The 16,954-nt window shown below is 30.8% G+C and overlaps 1 protein-coding gene across 1 annotated transcript in view; it reads right to left on the bottom strand.

The window, feature by feature from the left end:
• Nucleotides 1-15,279, bottom strand: part of LOC108913036 — a gene marked incomplete at its 3' end in the record, with an annotated part of 154,251 nt that extends 138,972 nt beyond the window's left edge. The window contains exon 1 of the mRNA XM_018718492.1: nucleotides 14,689-15,279. Coding sequence (XP_018574008.1) covers nucleotides 14,689-14,760 — 72 coding nt within the window. The remainder of the gene's footprint in view (nucleotides 1-14,688) is intronic.
• Nucleotides 15,280-16,954: the final 1,675 nt, after the last annotated feature.

Raw genomic sequence — 16,954 nt, forward strand, 5'->3', positions numbered from 1 at the left:
CATTTTTTCATATAAATAAGTTTTTTATGCAATTACACAATTGCAGGAAAACGCATTTCCTGAAAGATGATGGCACAGATTTACAACTGTACTTATTTAAATTGGTGGATACATATTCCGACCAGAAACATCGGCTGTGAGAAGCTTCACCATGAAATTGAAGATGAATAGATTGGTTCGAAGAATTTTAGTTACAGAATATAAAATTCTTCTATTTTGCACAAATTTAACCAAATATTACCAAACGTGATGGAATAAAAGACTATATATTATCAGGTTTGGTTTTTACACCGCTATATAAACATAGCCCTAAGGAAGAAATAATAATAACCTGTACACTATATTCATAAATTTGTCAGAGAATAATCATGAAAACTAATATGCTACAAATTTGTTTCAGTCGTATATCACATCAACTGCGTTTTTGAGAAATATTTGGTTTTTTGAACAAACGCTTCTACTGCTACTTAACCTATGGGATATTACGTCCAATTTTGACCTACTGTTCTTTACATATCTTATGCACTTTTTTGGATAATTAAACTTATTTTCTACACAAAGTTTCAAACTTTTACAGACGATACATTTCTTAATTCCTGTATGTAACAAATGTTTGTCTACTAAAGTCTAAACCTCAGTCACGACCTTAGCATCCACTCAGGATGTGCTACGATCTCTTCTTCCTAGTTGTAGGCCTAATACATTGAATTCTCTACTAATTTTATATTATAAAGATGCTTCGCCAGTCGACTATGTTCGGCAAAATGTTCCGAATTTTTTTCGAGGTTGGTCTTCCTCATCTCAATATTTAGTATGTTGCAGAGAAATATTTTCTTCACATAAAATTGTGCAAGGTTTGAAACCTAGAGTTACGATGTTCTTGTTCCTCTCTTTTGTTATGCGAAGGTAAGGAAAGCCAATGGCTAACTCGTGAACCTAAGAAAGCCATTGCAGATATCCTTTTAGATGTACTTTTTTGCATATTCATTTTCTTTCTTATTTCTTCTTACATCTACCACAGTCTTATCATATTGATGTTTGTTTAATAAATAGACGTACAAAAATTTTGCACATATCTTTATCTAGGTACAGATTTTCCATTGAACATGCATTGTTTTGAATGTTGTACCAAGATTTTCAGGTTATAACTTCTTTGCCACGTTTGCTTTACTCCAACTATTCAGCTCCTGTTCCATTGTCTGTTTTGAAGCCATCTAAAGAGCAAATCAGGTCTCATTTCTTCAGTACACTTATATCGACTTCCATTCTACTTGATTCTATATTCGAGTTTGGGAAACTTATGAGAGTTAAACTGAAACAATATTTAAAATCTACATACACGAAGAAAAAAGTATTAAATAAACTTTCGGTTTCGTAATTCCTATAGTGAACACTCCTCAAAAGAATGAAGTACTTCAATAACCTTCATAATAAGAGTTTGAAAGCAGATTTATTGTAGTCTTCAGAAAAGTTATAACAACGAGCCTCCATGAGCTCCCTCGCAGATACAGACACTCCGTTCTCGTAAAATTGGTAATGAACAGTGAAGGTAATTGCGCCCTCGTACTACCTTGTTAGTGAATAGAAAATATCAATTATGGTGCACGTGTAAGTCATATTGTGGAGGTGTTTCCTTGGCAGACAGAGTACCGCTACAAGTATCTAGTTTTTTCAGGTCGCCATCAGTGACGAAGGTAAAAAACATGTGTAGGTGTTTTGTTTACTGATTAAGCTGTAAATATTTTAGTTAGTTCATATAGTATAGAACAACACCGTAAAATTTTAGAATATTACTGAAAATGTTGCTTTATTATTCCTCTATATCCCTGAACCACTTAGATGTGTCAACTCAATTTAAACAGATAGCCTTGTATTCCGTGTTGATATCACAATCAAGTTTTAAATAACCTGTCATAAAAGAAGTAACAGTATTCTTCAAAGCAAATGAGATCTCTGCCATAAACAACTGTAAAAGTTGTATATTTGTCACCTGGTGTGTCCACCAGTTTTATGTTGTGCCCAAAATTACTTACTTTGGATATAGTTACTTTTTGATACATTGTTCATGAAACTAGTACACAGCTGGAAATATACCACTTAGAATACAAGACATTTTAGTATACAAACATGTGGTTGCAAAAAAGTATTGTTGAACAGATTTTTCTGGACGGAATAAAAAAAAATACAAGATTCAATATTCATTTAAATTAAAAAAAAAATTAAATTTCAAAGGAATTTTTAAGTAAAGTTTAAACAAAAACTAATCAGAATTATCAGGGTTCTGAGGTTTCAACTGTTAAGGGAAGGCTGTAACTTTTATAAATCTTGTTGCCAATCTTCTTAATACTGTCGTGGTTTTTGGCCTTTAACCATACACTATAAACGATGCATTCTACAAAACAACGAAATTTGTATTAGATATGTTCTATCGAAACAGTAAATTGGCGTCAAATAACTTTTGGTAGATGAAACACCTAAGACCAAATACCAAAATCAAAGACTGTATTTTCTATGATTCTTGAATAGTTCACCAAATGTTGCTTCACCACCAATTTTTAAAGGATCACAGACAAAGTGTGTTTGTTTTTTCGCTTAGTCAGTCTTGAAGGTTTGCTGCAACATAATACTTATATATTACTAGAAAAATAGGCATCAATGTTTCTTTGGAATCTCATATACTCAGATCCATTCTTTTAATCCCATAAAGAGATAAAATACGATTAAATGGGTTTTGTTGTGTTTCCCATTTAACTGTTTCGTGTATTGTTTCAGGAACAGAGAAAACACAAACTGACGTGTCTCCTGAAACGTGAAATAAATGTATTGATTGAATTGAATTGGATAATCTATCTATGATGCCTCAAGGGTGCACTGCATATCGCACCACACCCTGCCCAGCCCAACACCCGGCCATGCAAGTAAGTAAATTTATTACCTGAATTGTGTGAATAGTAAAAATAGAACCCTTCGTCGACCTATACTGAAGTTGCTCTTAAATAATATGATACAAATAATGAGTTTATAAAACAAAAGGATGAATCTCAAGTTTCCGAGAATCTATTATACCAATACCATTCACTACAACAGATTAGGAAAATTTACATGAAGACAATCAACGTGGTTCCTAGTGTTAAAAAGTTGTGGAGTAGTTCTCTGTAGGAGTAGGTGAGGAAGTTAAGAAAAATTGATTAAGTGCTTAAGATCGTACACAGAAACAACAAAAACATGGCCCAAACTACGATATTGAATCAATATCAAGATAAAACTTTCGTAAGCAGAATATCAACCTGTAAGACGGTGTTATGGAAAATTAAATATTTTGAGTTTGCATTATCTTCTCCTAGACCCAAACTATTTTCTGCTTCTTCTATACCTTGTCGATGAGCTCGTTCAGATGTTATACTAGCACTGGGAAGTTTTCTGGCTTCGTACAGATAGTTGTAATAAATAGCATTGGCATTCCCATTACAAAAACCATAAACAAACTCCATATTTGGCATTTTGTAACACTTTACAAACGTGTAGTCAAGTGTTAATATATTGCAACATAAAATGATACTGACAAATATCCTACTTTACAACTTGGAACGTGACTTACTATGATTTCAAATGTTTAGATTTGTAATTACGCTATAACTTGAAAACAAATGAAAATCGCATTTGAATTTTTTCTTATTGGTTTAATGTGAAATTTGGTACGAGTCTCCCAACTCACCCTGTATATTATAAAATATCCACTACATCTTATTCTGATATGTTGATCTTAACACAGATTTAAAACATAATATAAACAGAATTAATGAAATACGAAGTAACTGCTATCTGAAACCGACACACATCAAGCCTAATATCCTATAATATTGTTCATTTTTTTGTTGACGGTCTGTGGGTGTATTACGGCTTGTGTTAAAAGATAGCGGCAAGTTCTATCATAGCTTTCTTCAATAGCGGAGTCTTACAAGTCTTAATTTTATTTTAATATTTACTTTAATCTAACTTCAAACTAAAATAAAAATATAACTCACAGACAATCATCATTCAGTTTTAGCGTAGCCTTCCACAGTTATTTTTCTACTTGATATTTTATCTGTTTAGTTGTAGATATTATTTAACTGGTTCTAATGTGCATAGAAGGACATACATTCAGAAGAATATACGTATTACATGCCATTGAATCGATGTTGTTGCTATGAACAAAAGTATTTGCCCTTCAAAAACTAATGCAGTTGTCATGTTTCCCTTTAATGTCGATATCTAAGCATGCAAAGGGAACGACTTCGTGACTATTATTGTAATTATTAAGCTATAGTAGTTAATTGCACAGGGTGAACCTTAAAAGTGTACATATAATTTAAACAACGGTACAGTCTATTGTGCAGAACACATACATATTTAATTATTTCCACAAAAACTTAAGCAATAAAAGAATTAAAATTTACAATTAATATGCATGATTTTTGACGTTAAAAATGTCACTGTTATACATATTTATACATTTATTTGCCACATAAATATCTTCATATACGTATATGTTTTCGGCAACACTATCTGTCCAGATTAGGGTTTCTGGTCGAGACTTCTCGAAGCGAGAATTCCCGGGAAATCCGGCCTTATTCGAGACGAGAAAAAAGTGTTGAGAAGTCGAGAAATCGAAAAATCGAGAAATTTAAAAATCACGCGCGTCTTAAGTTCTTGACTGGAGTTTTTAGATTAATTGAGCTTGTCTATGCCCTCTCCTCTCGCGCCGCGCCCCGATGCACGTTCGTTTCGTTCATGCGTTCAATTCGTCTCTCGACAAATAGTCGAGCGGTTAAGGTGGTTTCTCGACTAGCTCATGATTTATTTATTTTAAGTTTTTAGGCTTTAGTCTACTTTGATGATTCTTATTTTTTTAATGTACTATTTTTATAAGACTGTGTAGAAATTTTATTAGCAGATACCTAATGTTGATGTTGATTATTTTACTTTTTTTTACCCTTACAAATACAATTTTGTAAAGAAAAAATCAAAAAGGACAGTTTGAAAATGATTTAAAAATACACTTGTGCACGGCACTGGAAACTGATCCACTGTAAAACCTGACCTCGCACAATGCGACCGGCATGGCGGTGTGATAAAAACGGACAAAAAGTTTCGCAAGGAAAGAAATATGTAAAAAAAATTTTATCGCACCTATTTGATATCGGCAAATTCCACTGCTTTTGCCTTTATTAATTAAAGAAATTAATTTGTGTTTTTAAATAATAAAATCATTTGACATACCCGATGTTACAATTGTTCAAAATTTTATCCACCAAAGTGTAAACACATTTGGGTCCGTTGTACTCAGTTCCTACGAACTAACACAAATGTAGTCTTGCTTCACCATAACACGAATGCTTCACCATAAATTAAAACGATATCCATCAACTCCGAGTTGCTATACCTACACGCAAACCATTTTTGACACTAACTACCCATTTTTGACACTAACTACTAAAAACCTTTTGTAAACACCACAGATAACAGGTAAATACTATCGCAACGACGATTATAAAATCCGATTTCAGTATTCGGAGTCGCTGAGGCCACGTAGCGAATGATGCTAGAGACTACAGTTGTCCAGTTATGTAGTGGTTGAATGTACTATAACTTCAATATTATTTTTCTCGAAAACTATAAGGATTTTATAAAAATTTTTTTTACGATATTGATTCCATTTCTCATGCTGCATCTACTGCCAATTTTTTTTTGGATAAGTTGTGAATCACCCTGTATGTAATAAATTAATAGGAAGAACGCTTCTGTATCTTTAAATTAAAGCTTGTTTTTTTTTAAGATTTCTTCGGTTACATTCCTTATCTACTATTTGTTTAAGTAAAAGACTGCATGATTAATGATTATTATTAATTATTGGAAGAAACATAAGTATATTGAAAGTGTTTAATAAAAAAAAAACAAATTAAAGGTTTCAGGGAGAAGATACTCAAAGTTTAATTTAGTTTTGTTAGTAGAAGTAGAAACATAAGTAATTAATAAAAATACTGGATAAATAATAAATGTTGATGGTGATTGTTAAGTATAATAGCATGTTTATATTTCGCATTGCAATATTAAAATTACGACTTTTTTAAGTTTTAGAAATTTCTCGAGAATTCGAGAATTCCCGGGAATTCATAGTCGAGAATTCTCGAGTCCCGGGAAAAAAATTAGGTCGAGAAATCAGAAACTCTAGTCCAGATATTCACATCTAGCTAATAAACTCGATATTCAGTTGATCACATGATTTTCGAGATGAACGTTGCGGTTTGGGGTTAAAGTGTTTTAAAAATAATTTTATATTAGTCGAAAGTACTTATCTTTATTTTAAAACCATATTCAAATCCGTAATTTTATGAGCAATTTAACAGATTTTTTGTTATTATTTTTTGAACAGCTTCTTTTTCTTTATTATGAAGTCCAACCAGTTACTATTTTTTAAACTAGAATCCGTTACAATATATTCTGAAATGAACTGATTCTTCTTATCAAAAAAACCAAGAGTATGTATTGTATTATCTATACGGTTAAATTTAAATCATACCAGCAATATCATTAATTACAGCTAGGATCATTCGTCGGCCGAACACACTAGACATACCGATTTCGGGCTTGTTAACCCTCATCAGTATGGCAATTCTTTATAAAAGATTAAAGTCTATATATAATTTTGTTATATTCATATTGTTAATTCCATACTCAGAGAGGCTACCTGATGAAATAATCCCAAGTAAAATGTGAAAACGATTTTTTTTTTAATGAATGAAATAGTTATTTGATAGAACATTGTCACTGAAACGCAAAACCGGTTTATGGATTATGGAAAATCAATTTCGAGACACTTGCATTAACATTTCTCTATATGAAATTGACAATGTTGGAGTAACTGATGAACCCCTTTTCTCTTTTCATAATGAAAAGCAATTATCAGAAACCATTGATGCATATAAAAATAATTATTAATTGTCGGCAACATATGTTACAAGTATTTAATTTTAATGATTTGCATTTTAATGTAAGAGTCGTAGCCCAGATATATTCACATTAATTAATGTCAAAGCAAATGGAACTTGTTTTAAAAATAGAAATGTAAACATTGAAATTCAAATACAAGAAGACAATAATCTCCAAATTACCAGTACGTCTATTGTTACTGAAAATGCTTTATAATATGCTTAATAATTTTATAAGTACAGTTAGATTAAAAGATGTGAGGATGACATTCTAAATATTTCTACAAACTTAATGGTAAGTTAGCAACATCGTTCGATGATTTAGAGGTGATTATGTATCGATATACATAAATGATGATTGGTTCATTCCCCCGGAAAATTTGACATATTTATTTTTAGGCTATTGTACTCCGCCTCAAATAGGAACTATTAAAGATTACCATAATAAACCAACATTACGATGCAAACTCCATATCCTTCACTTATGAGGTACCTATTTGGGAGCACCTATTAGCAGATACACTAATATATTATTATTTGACCCCTTATTACGGTTAAATATGAATTTGCAATATATTTTTATATTTCATCTGTCATCCTTTTTAATAATACATTTCTTATAAATCGACTATAGATGCGTCAGTGTTTCATTAATTTTAATACAACTAAAAAATATTTTAAGAACTTCATCTATGAATTTCTGTGAACATTTCTGTTGCTTTGATACTCTTAAACTTAAAATTAAAAAAATTGTTATTTGCACGGTAAACATATAAATTGAAAGATACATGTATATGTACCATATGTATGTAGAAATATTTAAAAAACTCAAACAATTTCATAATTATTGTAGTTGATTAATAAAAATATTATGGATTACGGTCTTGTTATTACTAATAAGACGACATACAAAGCAAAATAATAATATTGATAATAGACCAGGTTATTCCTCCAAATAAATTTGACTTTATTTTTCATCACATAATAGATAGAATTTAAAGTCTTCCATTTATTCTGACACATAATTACTAGAAAAAAATGTTAGTATCATTAGAAATATAGAAATAATTTGAGTTTACCAATCATATAAAAACGTTTTCTGATATTATCATAGAAATATCAAATCTACGTCCATAATATTATATAAAATTCCGTGTTTTATAATAATTTGTCAATCAACAGCAGGTCTCATTTTTAACTTTAACGATTTTTCTTTCATATATTTTCATTGTGTGCCCCACAAGTCTGGTTTTGTGTTAAATAAATCAAGTAAAGCAATATTTTACCTTCATTATTTAGACTATCTAATAATCCACCTGAGTTGTTTATACAGAGATAAACTTATTTATAAATATAAGTTGAATAGTTGAATACTCAGACCTTCAGGTGTGCGTGACAATTTCACTTTATGAGCTTATACCAGGTAACCATTATTCTGAAAAATCGATTTCCTTCGTTATATTTCATCGAATGAAGCAATATAATTCCATCTCTAACACACAATAACTTCCGAAACTTAACATTGATGTTTACCAAGATTTTTATCTGTAGTATGCGTTATTACTATTTTCTGTTGACCAACAATGTTCTTTTTTAATTTACAACCAAAAGATTTGTAATCGTTGCTTAGTTCTCTTATTTTATTACAAACTTTCTGCAAAAATGATCGACTTGGTTCTTTCCACGCATTCAGATGAAGTTACAAATGCAATGCAGATTATGGAAGATGCGATTGTGCACTACTCAGTTTACCTATGTAATTGCCCATATCTCATAAGTTACTTAATTATTCAGAATAGCCAATATGTGCATATCTATTTATATACCAGATTTCCCACGTGTTTCATGTAACATCTTTCCATATATGATGTCTATATTCATACACAATCAGTTGTTCAGTTTGATACAATAGTAGTTTCTTTTTCAATCAAAATGTATTAATCCTCATCCTTAATAAGTTATTAATTATAAAAGACCCATTCATAATCATAACAAATTGGTGAATATAAAAATTTATGAAACTGTCTACATTTAATGTTTAAATTTAAATGGATTTCTTCCTAACCAATTTAGTGCTTTTACGTGTTTTGTCAATTTAGAAACTATTATTTTACTAAGGTAAGATTTGGTACCATAGTAATATATTTCTGCCCCTTACTATATTCTGTCAGGCAAGCCCTATTAAAATATGTAGATCTACTTTGCTCTGACCATGACAAGTGTTACTGACACCGATATATAACCGTATTATTTCATTATATTTAATATTTAATTCAATCTAATTTTATATATTGCACCGCACCATTGCACCATTCAGTCAATCAAACAAATTTCCCTTTTCCTGTTAGTTATAGCTGCTTTAACTACGCTTGGTCAAACGTTAATGCCATATTCCAGTAACAATTTAAAGAAAAAGGTTTTTACAAACAAGTATTCGTAAATGCTTCAAAATAGTGTTAAAATGTACAGAAAAATATTATCTTTTTTAAATTATAAGAAAGCGACAGAAGCGATTTCTATGAAATCTAGTATGCAATTCTAGTTTTTGATTGCTCACAAGCGTATACATGCGTTTTTTTATATACGAACACCTAGTTTCGGAGATAATAATTTTCGCTCACATTTTTTATACTTCCAATATGTATCAAATTGATCTTTCTATTATTATCGAGTTTTAACGCTTTACAAAAATGTGTTCTTGTTAGATGCAGCATATTCGAATTTAAATAACAAAATATCGTCATGTATAGGAAATTAATGATAAAAGTGTCATTACATGAAATTATTTTTAAAGTAATGATTAATGTTGATAATAATTCAATTCATGAATGACGTTAAATGAATAGTGTATTGTTTTTTTGCTACATAAAGTTCGTTTCTATTAATTATGAACAACCTGTAACTCGAAAAATACGCTACTGAGACTTTTTTTTATTAATTTGTTATATAGAATCTTACAACGAGGTACTAAGATTGGTTATTTCTCGATATTTCCGTCACTACTTACTCTTTGATTAAACTGTTAATTATTTTACCGTAAATATAACAAAATATTGACACAAACACAATAAAATAGTGCCATGCTGCATCAACCCCATTATTTTAACACAACTAAAAATAAAAATACTCAGTAATCAACGCTACGCTCTTATGGCATTTAAAAAATAAGTTTGCAAAGGATAAATGCCCTTGTTTTAGTAGCTTCCGTACAGAAATATTTCTAGGACAATTTCTATAGTGGAATTGTATGCATGCGATTTGATAAGGAGTAAAAGCGATTGTCATTTATTCAGGTAAGGTCAAGAGTTAGTTAAGTACTACTTATTCGTTTTCATGAGATTTCATGCGAGCTACACTTACGGGCTCCACACGGTGTCATTACCAGTGCAGCTAAAGTATATTACATGCATTTAGTCAAAGAGAAAATGCCAGTTTCACGAAATTTAGGTGCAAGTTATTGCGGTCTTATTGATGTTACTTTGTAATTTACTTATCAGGTTCTATAACATTAAATCATAATTTTGTTAATCCTCCACCTGTTCACATATTTAATATAGTCTTCAGTATCTGCACGTCTGTGTCTTATAGATACATTTAAATTTCCCTTATACATGAATATTTTTTAGATAGACACAGATGTATTCCTAAAAATTAACTTTCTGGAAAAATTAAAACGATACCTTCTTTTTCGTTTGAATTTACTCTATTTTCAACGACTCTTGGAATTATACTGAAATATTCCAATCAAAAGAGGCAAGTATAAATTACACATTTGTTACTTTCACTGTAGTAAACTGAAATCAGTGCATACCAGTCTGTACTAATAAATATAGTGTAAACTTACAGCAAATGTCAAATGCATATCAAATCATATAAACGTTATGTTCTAATATATTTAGTACGTAAAAATTTCTCCAGGATATTTTATTTTGCTTTATTTATTTTCGAAGGAAGCATACATATAGTTATTTTGCATTGTTTTACTTATTTTTGCCTTTTATCAGTATCATATATTCAATATTGAATACATACATTTCTAATAACCTGAAAACTTGGAAAAATTAAGCTCGTACTTTTCGTTTAAATGTGAAAATAAAAAAATAGATTTATATTTGGTAAACCCTCGAATCTCATCTATAAATTAGTTGAAGCAAAAATCAGTTAGTTCATTTCAGTCAAATATAACCAGTAATAATTACACTTTCTATATTACCTGCAATGCGTGTCTATTGCGTTTTTTTAGTTTGTATGTACGCATCAATATTAGGTGTCCATAGAATGTAGAATGAAAGTATTGTATTTTTTTTGTTGTTATATTATTTTATCGTTTTCTTATATTATAGTTTCCAGGAGCAATTTTGTAAATGAAAGAATAGATACATACGTAATAGTAGATGCGAGAAATGTACTGGAAAATGTGACTTGTTTGTGTTGTGCAATGTTTACTGAAAAATCTACCAATTTGTAACTTGTCAATAAATAATGTCGAGGTTTTATCATAAAACTGCATTACGTACCGATTTAGCTTGTTTCAGAGCAAGCCCGATTAAACATTTTGTTTTTCTGTCATCTTCAGTACAGAAAAAATAAATGTTTTAAGCTGTGCTGATATATCAGGTGTTGCTTATTTTCAGACCTATCATTTTCATTTGACGATTTATTGAGACATCTATTTAGTCAGGACCCCGTCTAAATTGTGGCATGTTTTCGATTTCATATTCACAATAAAGGTACTACGACAATTTTAACATTGTGCATTATGTTAATGTTTCTAGAAAAGTAACTAACTATACATTTTAGTTGGTTTCATGTAGGTCAGTGTTTCCCAACTGCTGGCAATGTGTCACAATGCACCAGTATGTCGCGAGGGTAATTCGGGTGTGTCATGAAAATTTGCCGCAATCCACCACAAAACGAAAAAATAATTAGATATCAAACGGTTTTTTAATAGACGTAATCGCTGGGAAAGATCATTTTCTTAAACTGAGTACATATTTGAAGGCATAGTTTTTTTTGTTTTATTTAAGAAGAAATAGATCAGTCAATGGGTTGACTTTATACAATTAATTTTGCCTAAACACTAATCTCACATTTAGATAGTAGATAATCTAGGTACAGACAGGTAAAATGGCGTTTATACGTTATTGCAAATTTTAAAAAAGGTGAAAATACTCAAATATTGCATAGTTTGCACTAAAGACCGACAAAATTGTCAAAATTCTAAATTAAGTACACAGGTATACTAAAAAAGTTACAAACAGTTATACGAATTGAAAAAACAGTAATACAAACTGAATTTTGCAACTCCATGTAATATTTTGTTTACAGAAGAAATTAACTAAAAACTACACCTCAAAATGGAAGATTGTTTAATTTATTTATTTTTTGTTATTCTTTGGTGGCCTATTGGTTTGAGGTGTCAATCTTGTAATAGTTGTTGGTGTTATTGTTGGTTCAAAAAAAAAACTAAATGAGTTTTGTTAAATGGTGACAAATGGATTGAAAATAATTCCTTAATTTTTTAATATTGCTGATGAACAACCTCAACAACAAATAAGTAACAACTAATAAGTATTATACGATCTTGATAATTATGAGACCGGAAATAGAGAAGTTTTCAAAGTGTTAACAACTTGTCACGAGTTAAAATTAAATTCATTTTTATCCATCAGAAAGAAGATGCATTGACTGAACGGAATTTAGGAACAAAAGAATGTTGTAAAAATAAAAAGAAAGACGGAAATGAATAAGATACAGTAGCAATACATTGATTTGATGTAAAATGTAAAATTATTAAACATCATGATTTTTTGAGGACATTTTTACTACAAGTTTCGTTTTGCCTAAGATTCAAAAATGAAAATTAGTTGCATACGCAGTCACTGTTTTTATTAAACAAATTATGCAAAAATAATACGAGTATATTATTCGTGATGTGCCTCAATTTAAATGATGAAATATTAAATCTAGAATGCAATAGTTCATGGTGCAATCTGAGTTGGGATATACATACACTATTACCCTAGAAAGATCAATTTCCTTTGAGAGAATTCAAGAATTATTCGTATAGAATAGTTCTCATAATAGAATACTAAATTGGTGATCCATATTCTAACTTGAGGGAATAGTATAGAGTTTGGATTATTGATATCAATATGACCTGCAACATATTATATTAAAGACTATCATTTTATGTAAATATTTCGCTGTATTTTGAGTATACTCGGGAAAATTCAAATGTAGTAAGTACTTAAATTATTTAGGTACTAAAATATCGGTTTGCAAAAGCATATCCTGTGTCGGCGGCATATTTTTCTAAAGAAAATAGTACGCCACTGCATTACGGTAACAACCATGATATTTTCGGTTCGTTTTTCAATTTCCTGCAAATTACTACTGTCTTATGTTTTTCGAAATAAGCCTGGAAATTGGGCATATGTATTTATGTAAATAATACTGTCCGTTTCTAAATAAAATAGTACGCCACTGCTTTATGGTAACAACCATGATATTTTCGGTTCGTTTTTCAATTTTCTGCAAATTATGACTCTCTTATGTTTTTCGAAGAAAGCCTGATTTTCGAGTAAAACTTAAAATACGAACTGAGAACATCCATCAGATTCAAGCAACAATCCTGTCGAAACAGTCCCGTTTTCGTGGAAATGGAGGTATTTTTGAGCATTTACTCAAACAAATCATTAAAATGATGACTAATGTTATTAATTTCTTTATTCGAATAAATAACCGAATTATTAGTGCCTGTCATGTCATTTAAGTAAAAGTGTTTTCAGTTGTTTTTTTTAAGTTTTACTCGAAAATCAGGCTTATTTCGAAAAACATAAGACAGTTGTAATTTGTAGAAAATTGAAAACCGAACCGAAAATATCATGGTTGTTACCGTAAAGCAGTGGCGTAGGTACTATTTTATTTAAAAAAATATGCTTTCAGATTTTGGACAATATTATTTACATAAATACATGTGCCCAATTTCAAATTATTTCACTTACTAGTTTTTAAATTATTTAGAAAAATTAAAAATATTTTTTGAAGTAGGTATCTGAATCTTTTTAACGAAGTGTCCTAGATAAAATCTTTATAGGAAAGGCTCCCCTTAAAATTCACCAAAGAATACGAGGCTTCATTTCTGGTTACCATCTGTGAATCACTCTGTATAATCTCTTTTCGTTCCAATGAGTGGCAATTATTAGTATTATTATAAAATTTAACTACTACAAAGATATTGTGATGTAAACATTGACAGGCAATCATTGTATGAACACGATATTGATACTGAACAGATTTATGGATCCTACACCTTAAATCTCTTCCTTAGTGATGACGAAGGCAGAAGCAAATTGAATACTCATACAATACAATGCTGACTTTGTGATCAAAACACTGCCAATTAATCAGAATACCCTCAGTGCGCTGTTTAACCAAAGTACTGTTAATTGTTTAAAGATCATGTTTAAGATATTCATAACCAATTTGACTGTATTTATGTCTTATTTATTATTATTTTATAGATGATTGATAATCATTTAGCTAAATATAGTCGATGACTAAGAACCCATATTAAGTCTACCGAGAAGTCTCCTGAATAAATTTGTATTCTGTATGAGGTTCTACCTTATGTAAGTTTCATTGAGGCATCTGAATTTAAATTTAAAATGTCGCGTATTTCCTGGTAAATATGTAAAATTCGAAACCGACTTACCCCAGAACCGTGTAATCCCAATCGTACCCTGGAATATTTTTTCATAACAACTCTCCAAATGACGTAAGCCATGGTTGGTAAATCCACAGAACATTCCAAGTTTAAACAAATTCATTCAAACAAACTGAAGGTCCGACTAGTCTTGATTCCTTCGATCTGTTTATTTTTTTAATTACAGCTTAACTTAGTTACACAAGCACCTTACGCGTGTTACTATGCAAACATGTACGACATTCATAACTACGTAGATACCTAACTTCTATGGCACAACTTTTAATTCAGAATTTCGTAACTAAAAGACTCTAACACACCGATAACAATGTTTACCACCTACTACCTGGTCTAATATGTTACTAAATTATTTCCTAATTTATACGAGATTAGAGTAAGTAAGCGTTAAACACCAAAGAGCGGAAGTAGTCATTAACTTTTCGGGGCAAAAAATTGGGGACCCAACACTTCTATTAAAGGAATCAAAACGCGACACAGTTACTGAATTTACTGTTTGGTTCTACAGCTGGTTGTTTTTCGGGAGATCGGGTAGTCCTCGAAAAAAAAAACAAAAGAGCGGTAGCACACACGCAGCCAGTTAACCGCGCGCGAAACAATCGACTGTCGCTCTGACCACACGTGCTTTTTCGTTCCACCACGTTTAGCGCCGAGTACGTGGGGAAAAGGAAATATCAGAGCCAATGGATAAGACAACGACAGACGTCGTCGAACATGGCACATCCGCGGTGTTGTGCCGGTGGCTCGGTAACAGCACCGGAAAAGTAGGGGATGTTTTAATTCATTAATAATTTGATGTGGACACTGTCTGGAGGTGTGCCGGCCGTTGGCCAGCAATTTGCTTTATTGGTTACATTTATAACCAAGAGCAAATAAAATTACTGGGCATTCACTCTGCATCAAAAGTCAATGCCTTTTGTACCTACATTTCGAATAACCTGTGACTTATTAACAAATAAAAGGAAGTCTTGTACAGGATGGGTCAGATGTAACATTCGATTCGAGGATATTTGTTAAAAAAAAAATGGAAACAAGGAATTTGCATAAAGATTTAATTTCTTTTAGAACTGTATAAATTTGTAGCCTTTGGCGGACAGCGATAAACAGTAGCAAACAAATTAATTTAATTAATTGTACAAATTAATTAAAATGTTCAAAATTACGTAAAAAATTTAATTTTATCACGTGATCAATAACGCGTCGTGACGTCATTTAGTGCTATTGAGAACACAACATACCTCTCAGCTGATTGACATCTAGTGTACAATTCTCATGTCAACGAAACGGAAGCTAATTTAAAGAAATGCACATGCGGGGAACCTTGAAGCAAAATGAATTTTACTAGCCATCTCTAGACTGTTATTCGTTTTCTCCGCTATCGATCGCACTAAATGACGTCATGAATTAGACACCCGTTTAAAACATTTATTTATAGCTTCTAAAAGATTTGTTATATTTTCACTACAAAATTATAACCGTTAGAAACACAAAAAGCTTCAGTTTATAGTTGTTACGATCTCATTTGGAACCGCATAAAAACATTTAACTCATAAATTCTACGGAATCCATAAACGTCCAGAAAAATTTAGATTGTCCAGTTTTTTATGTTAAAAATCGTAATGAAGGATAATCGCTTAATTTATCTAGAGTCATATTTAAAGTAGGAACTTTATTTTCTTTATACATATTATAAATTGTGCGCCGCATTACATCTGGTAAAATCGTCAATTTTCTTTAATCTTGTATTTTTCCGTTTACGAGACATCATGGTCAAAGCATACGAAGAAATTTCAGGAGAAGTTCATACGGTCCTGTGCTTTAAGATTTACAGGTTCCAATTGACATCGTAACAACTATACAAGAAAGTAGTTTAATTACAAGAAGTTTTTTTAATTATAATTATAATTATTGCCATATGGTACTGGAAAAATAAGTTAATTTCAATATACCTCACTTCTTAGTGCATCGAAAATCAAATCGTCAAATAGAAATAATTACTAGATGGCACTTTATGCTCAAGGTGATTTTCTGTCCAAAATTAAAAATTTTTATATGAACATTGAACATGTCCATAAATGCTTTTTGTTTTTGAGGGTGGTAAATGATTATTATCTTCTTATTCATTTTAATTTGATTTACACGGTTTCTGGTAGATTCCCATGGTATTTGATGGCTGGCTAGATTACCAGTCTTGGAACCGTTTTATCACAGTTTTACTTAAAGCTAACCAACAGACTGCACTTGAAATATGATCACG

This window comes from Anoplophora glabripennis, unplaced genomic scaffold (genome assembly GCF_000390285.2).
Source record: "Anoplophora glabripennis isolate ALB-LARVAE unplaced genomic scaffold, Agla_2.0 scaffold485, whole genome shotgun sequence".
NCBI lineage: Eukaryota > Metazoa > Arthropoda > Insecta > Coleoptera > Cerambycidae > Anoplophora > Anoplophora glabripennis.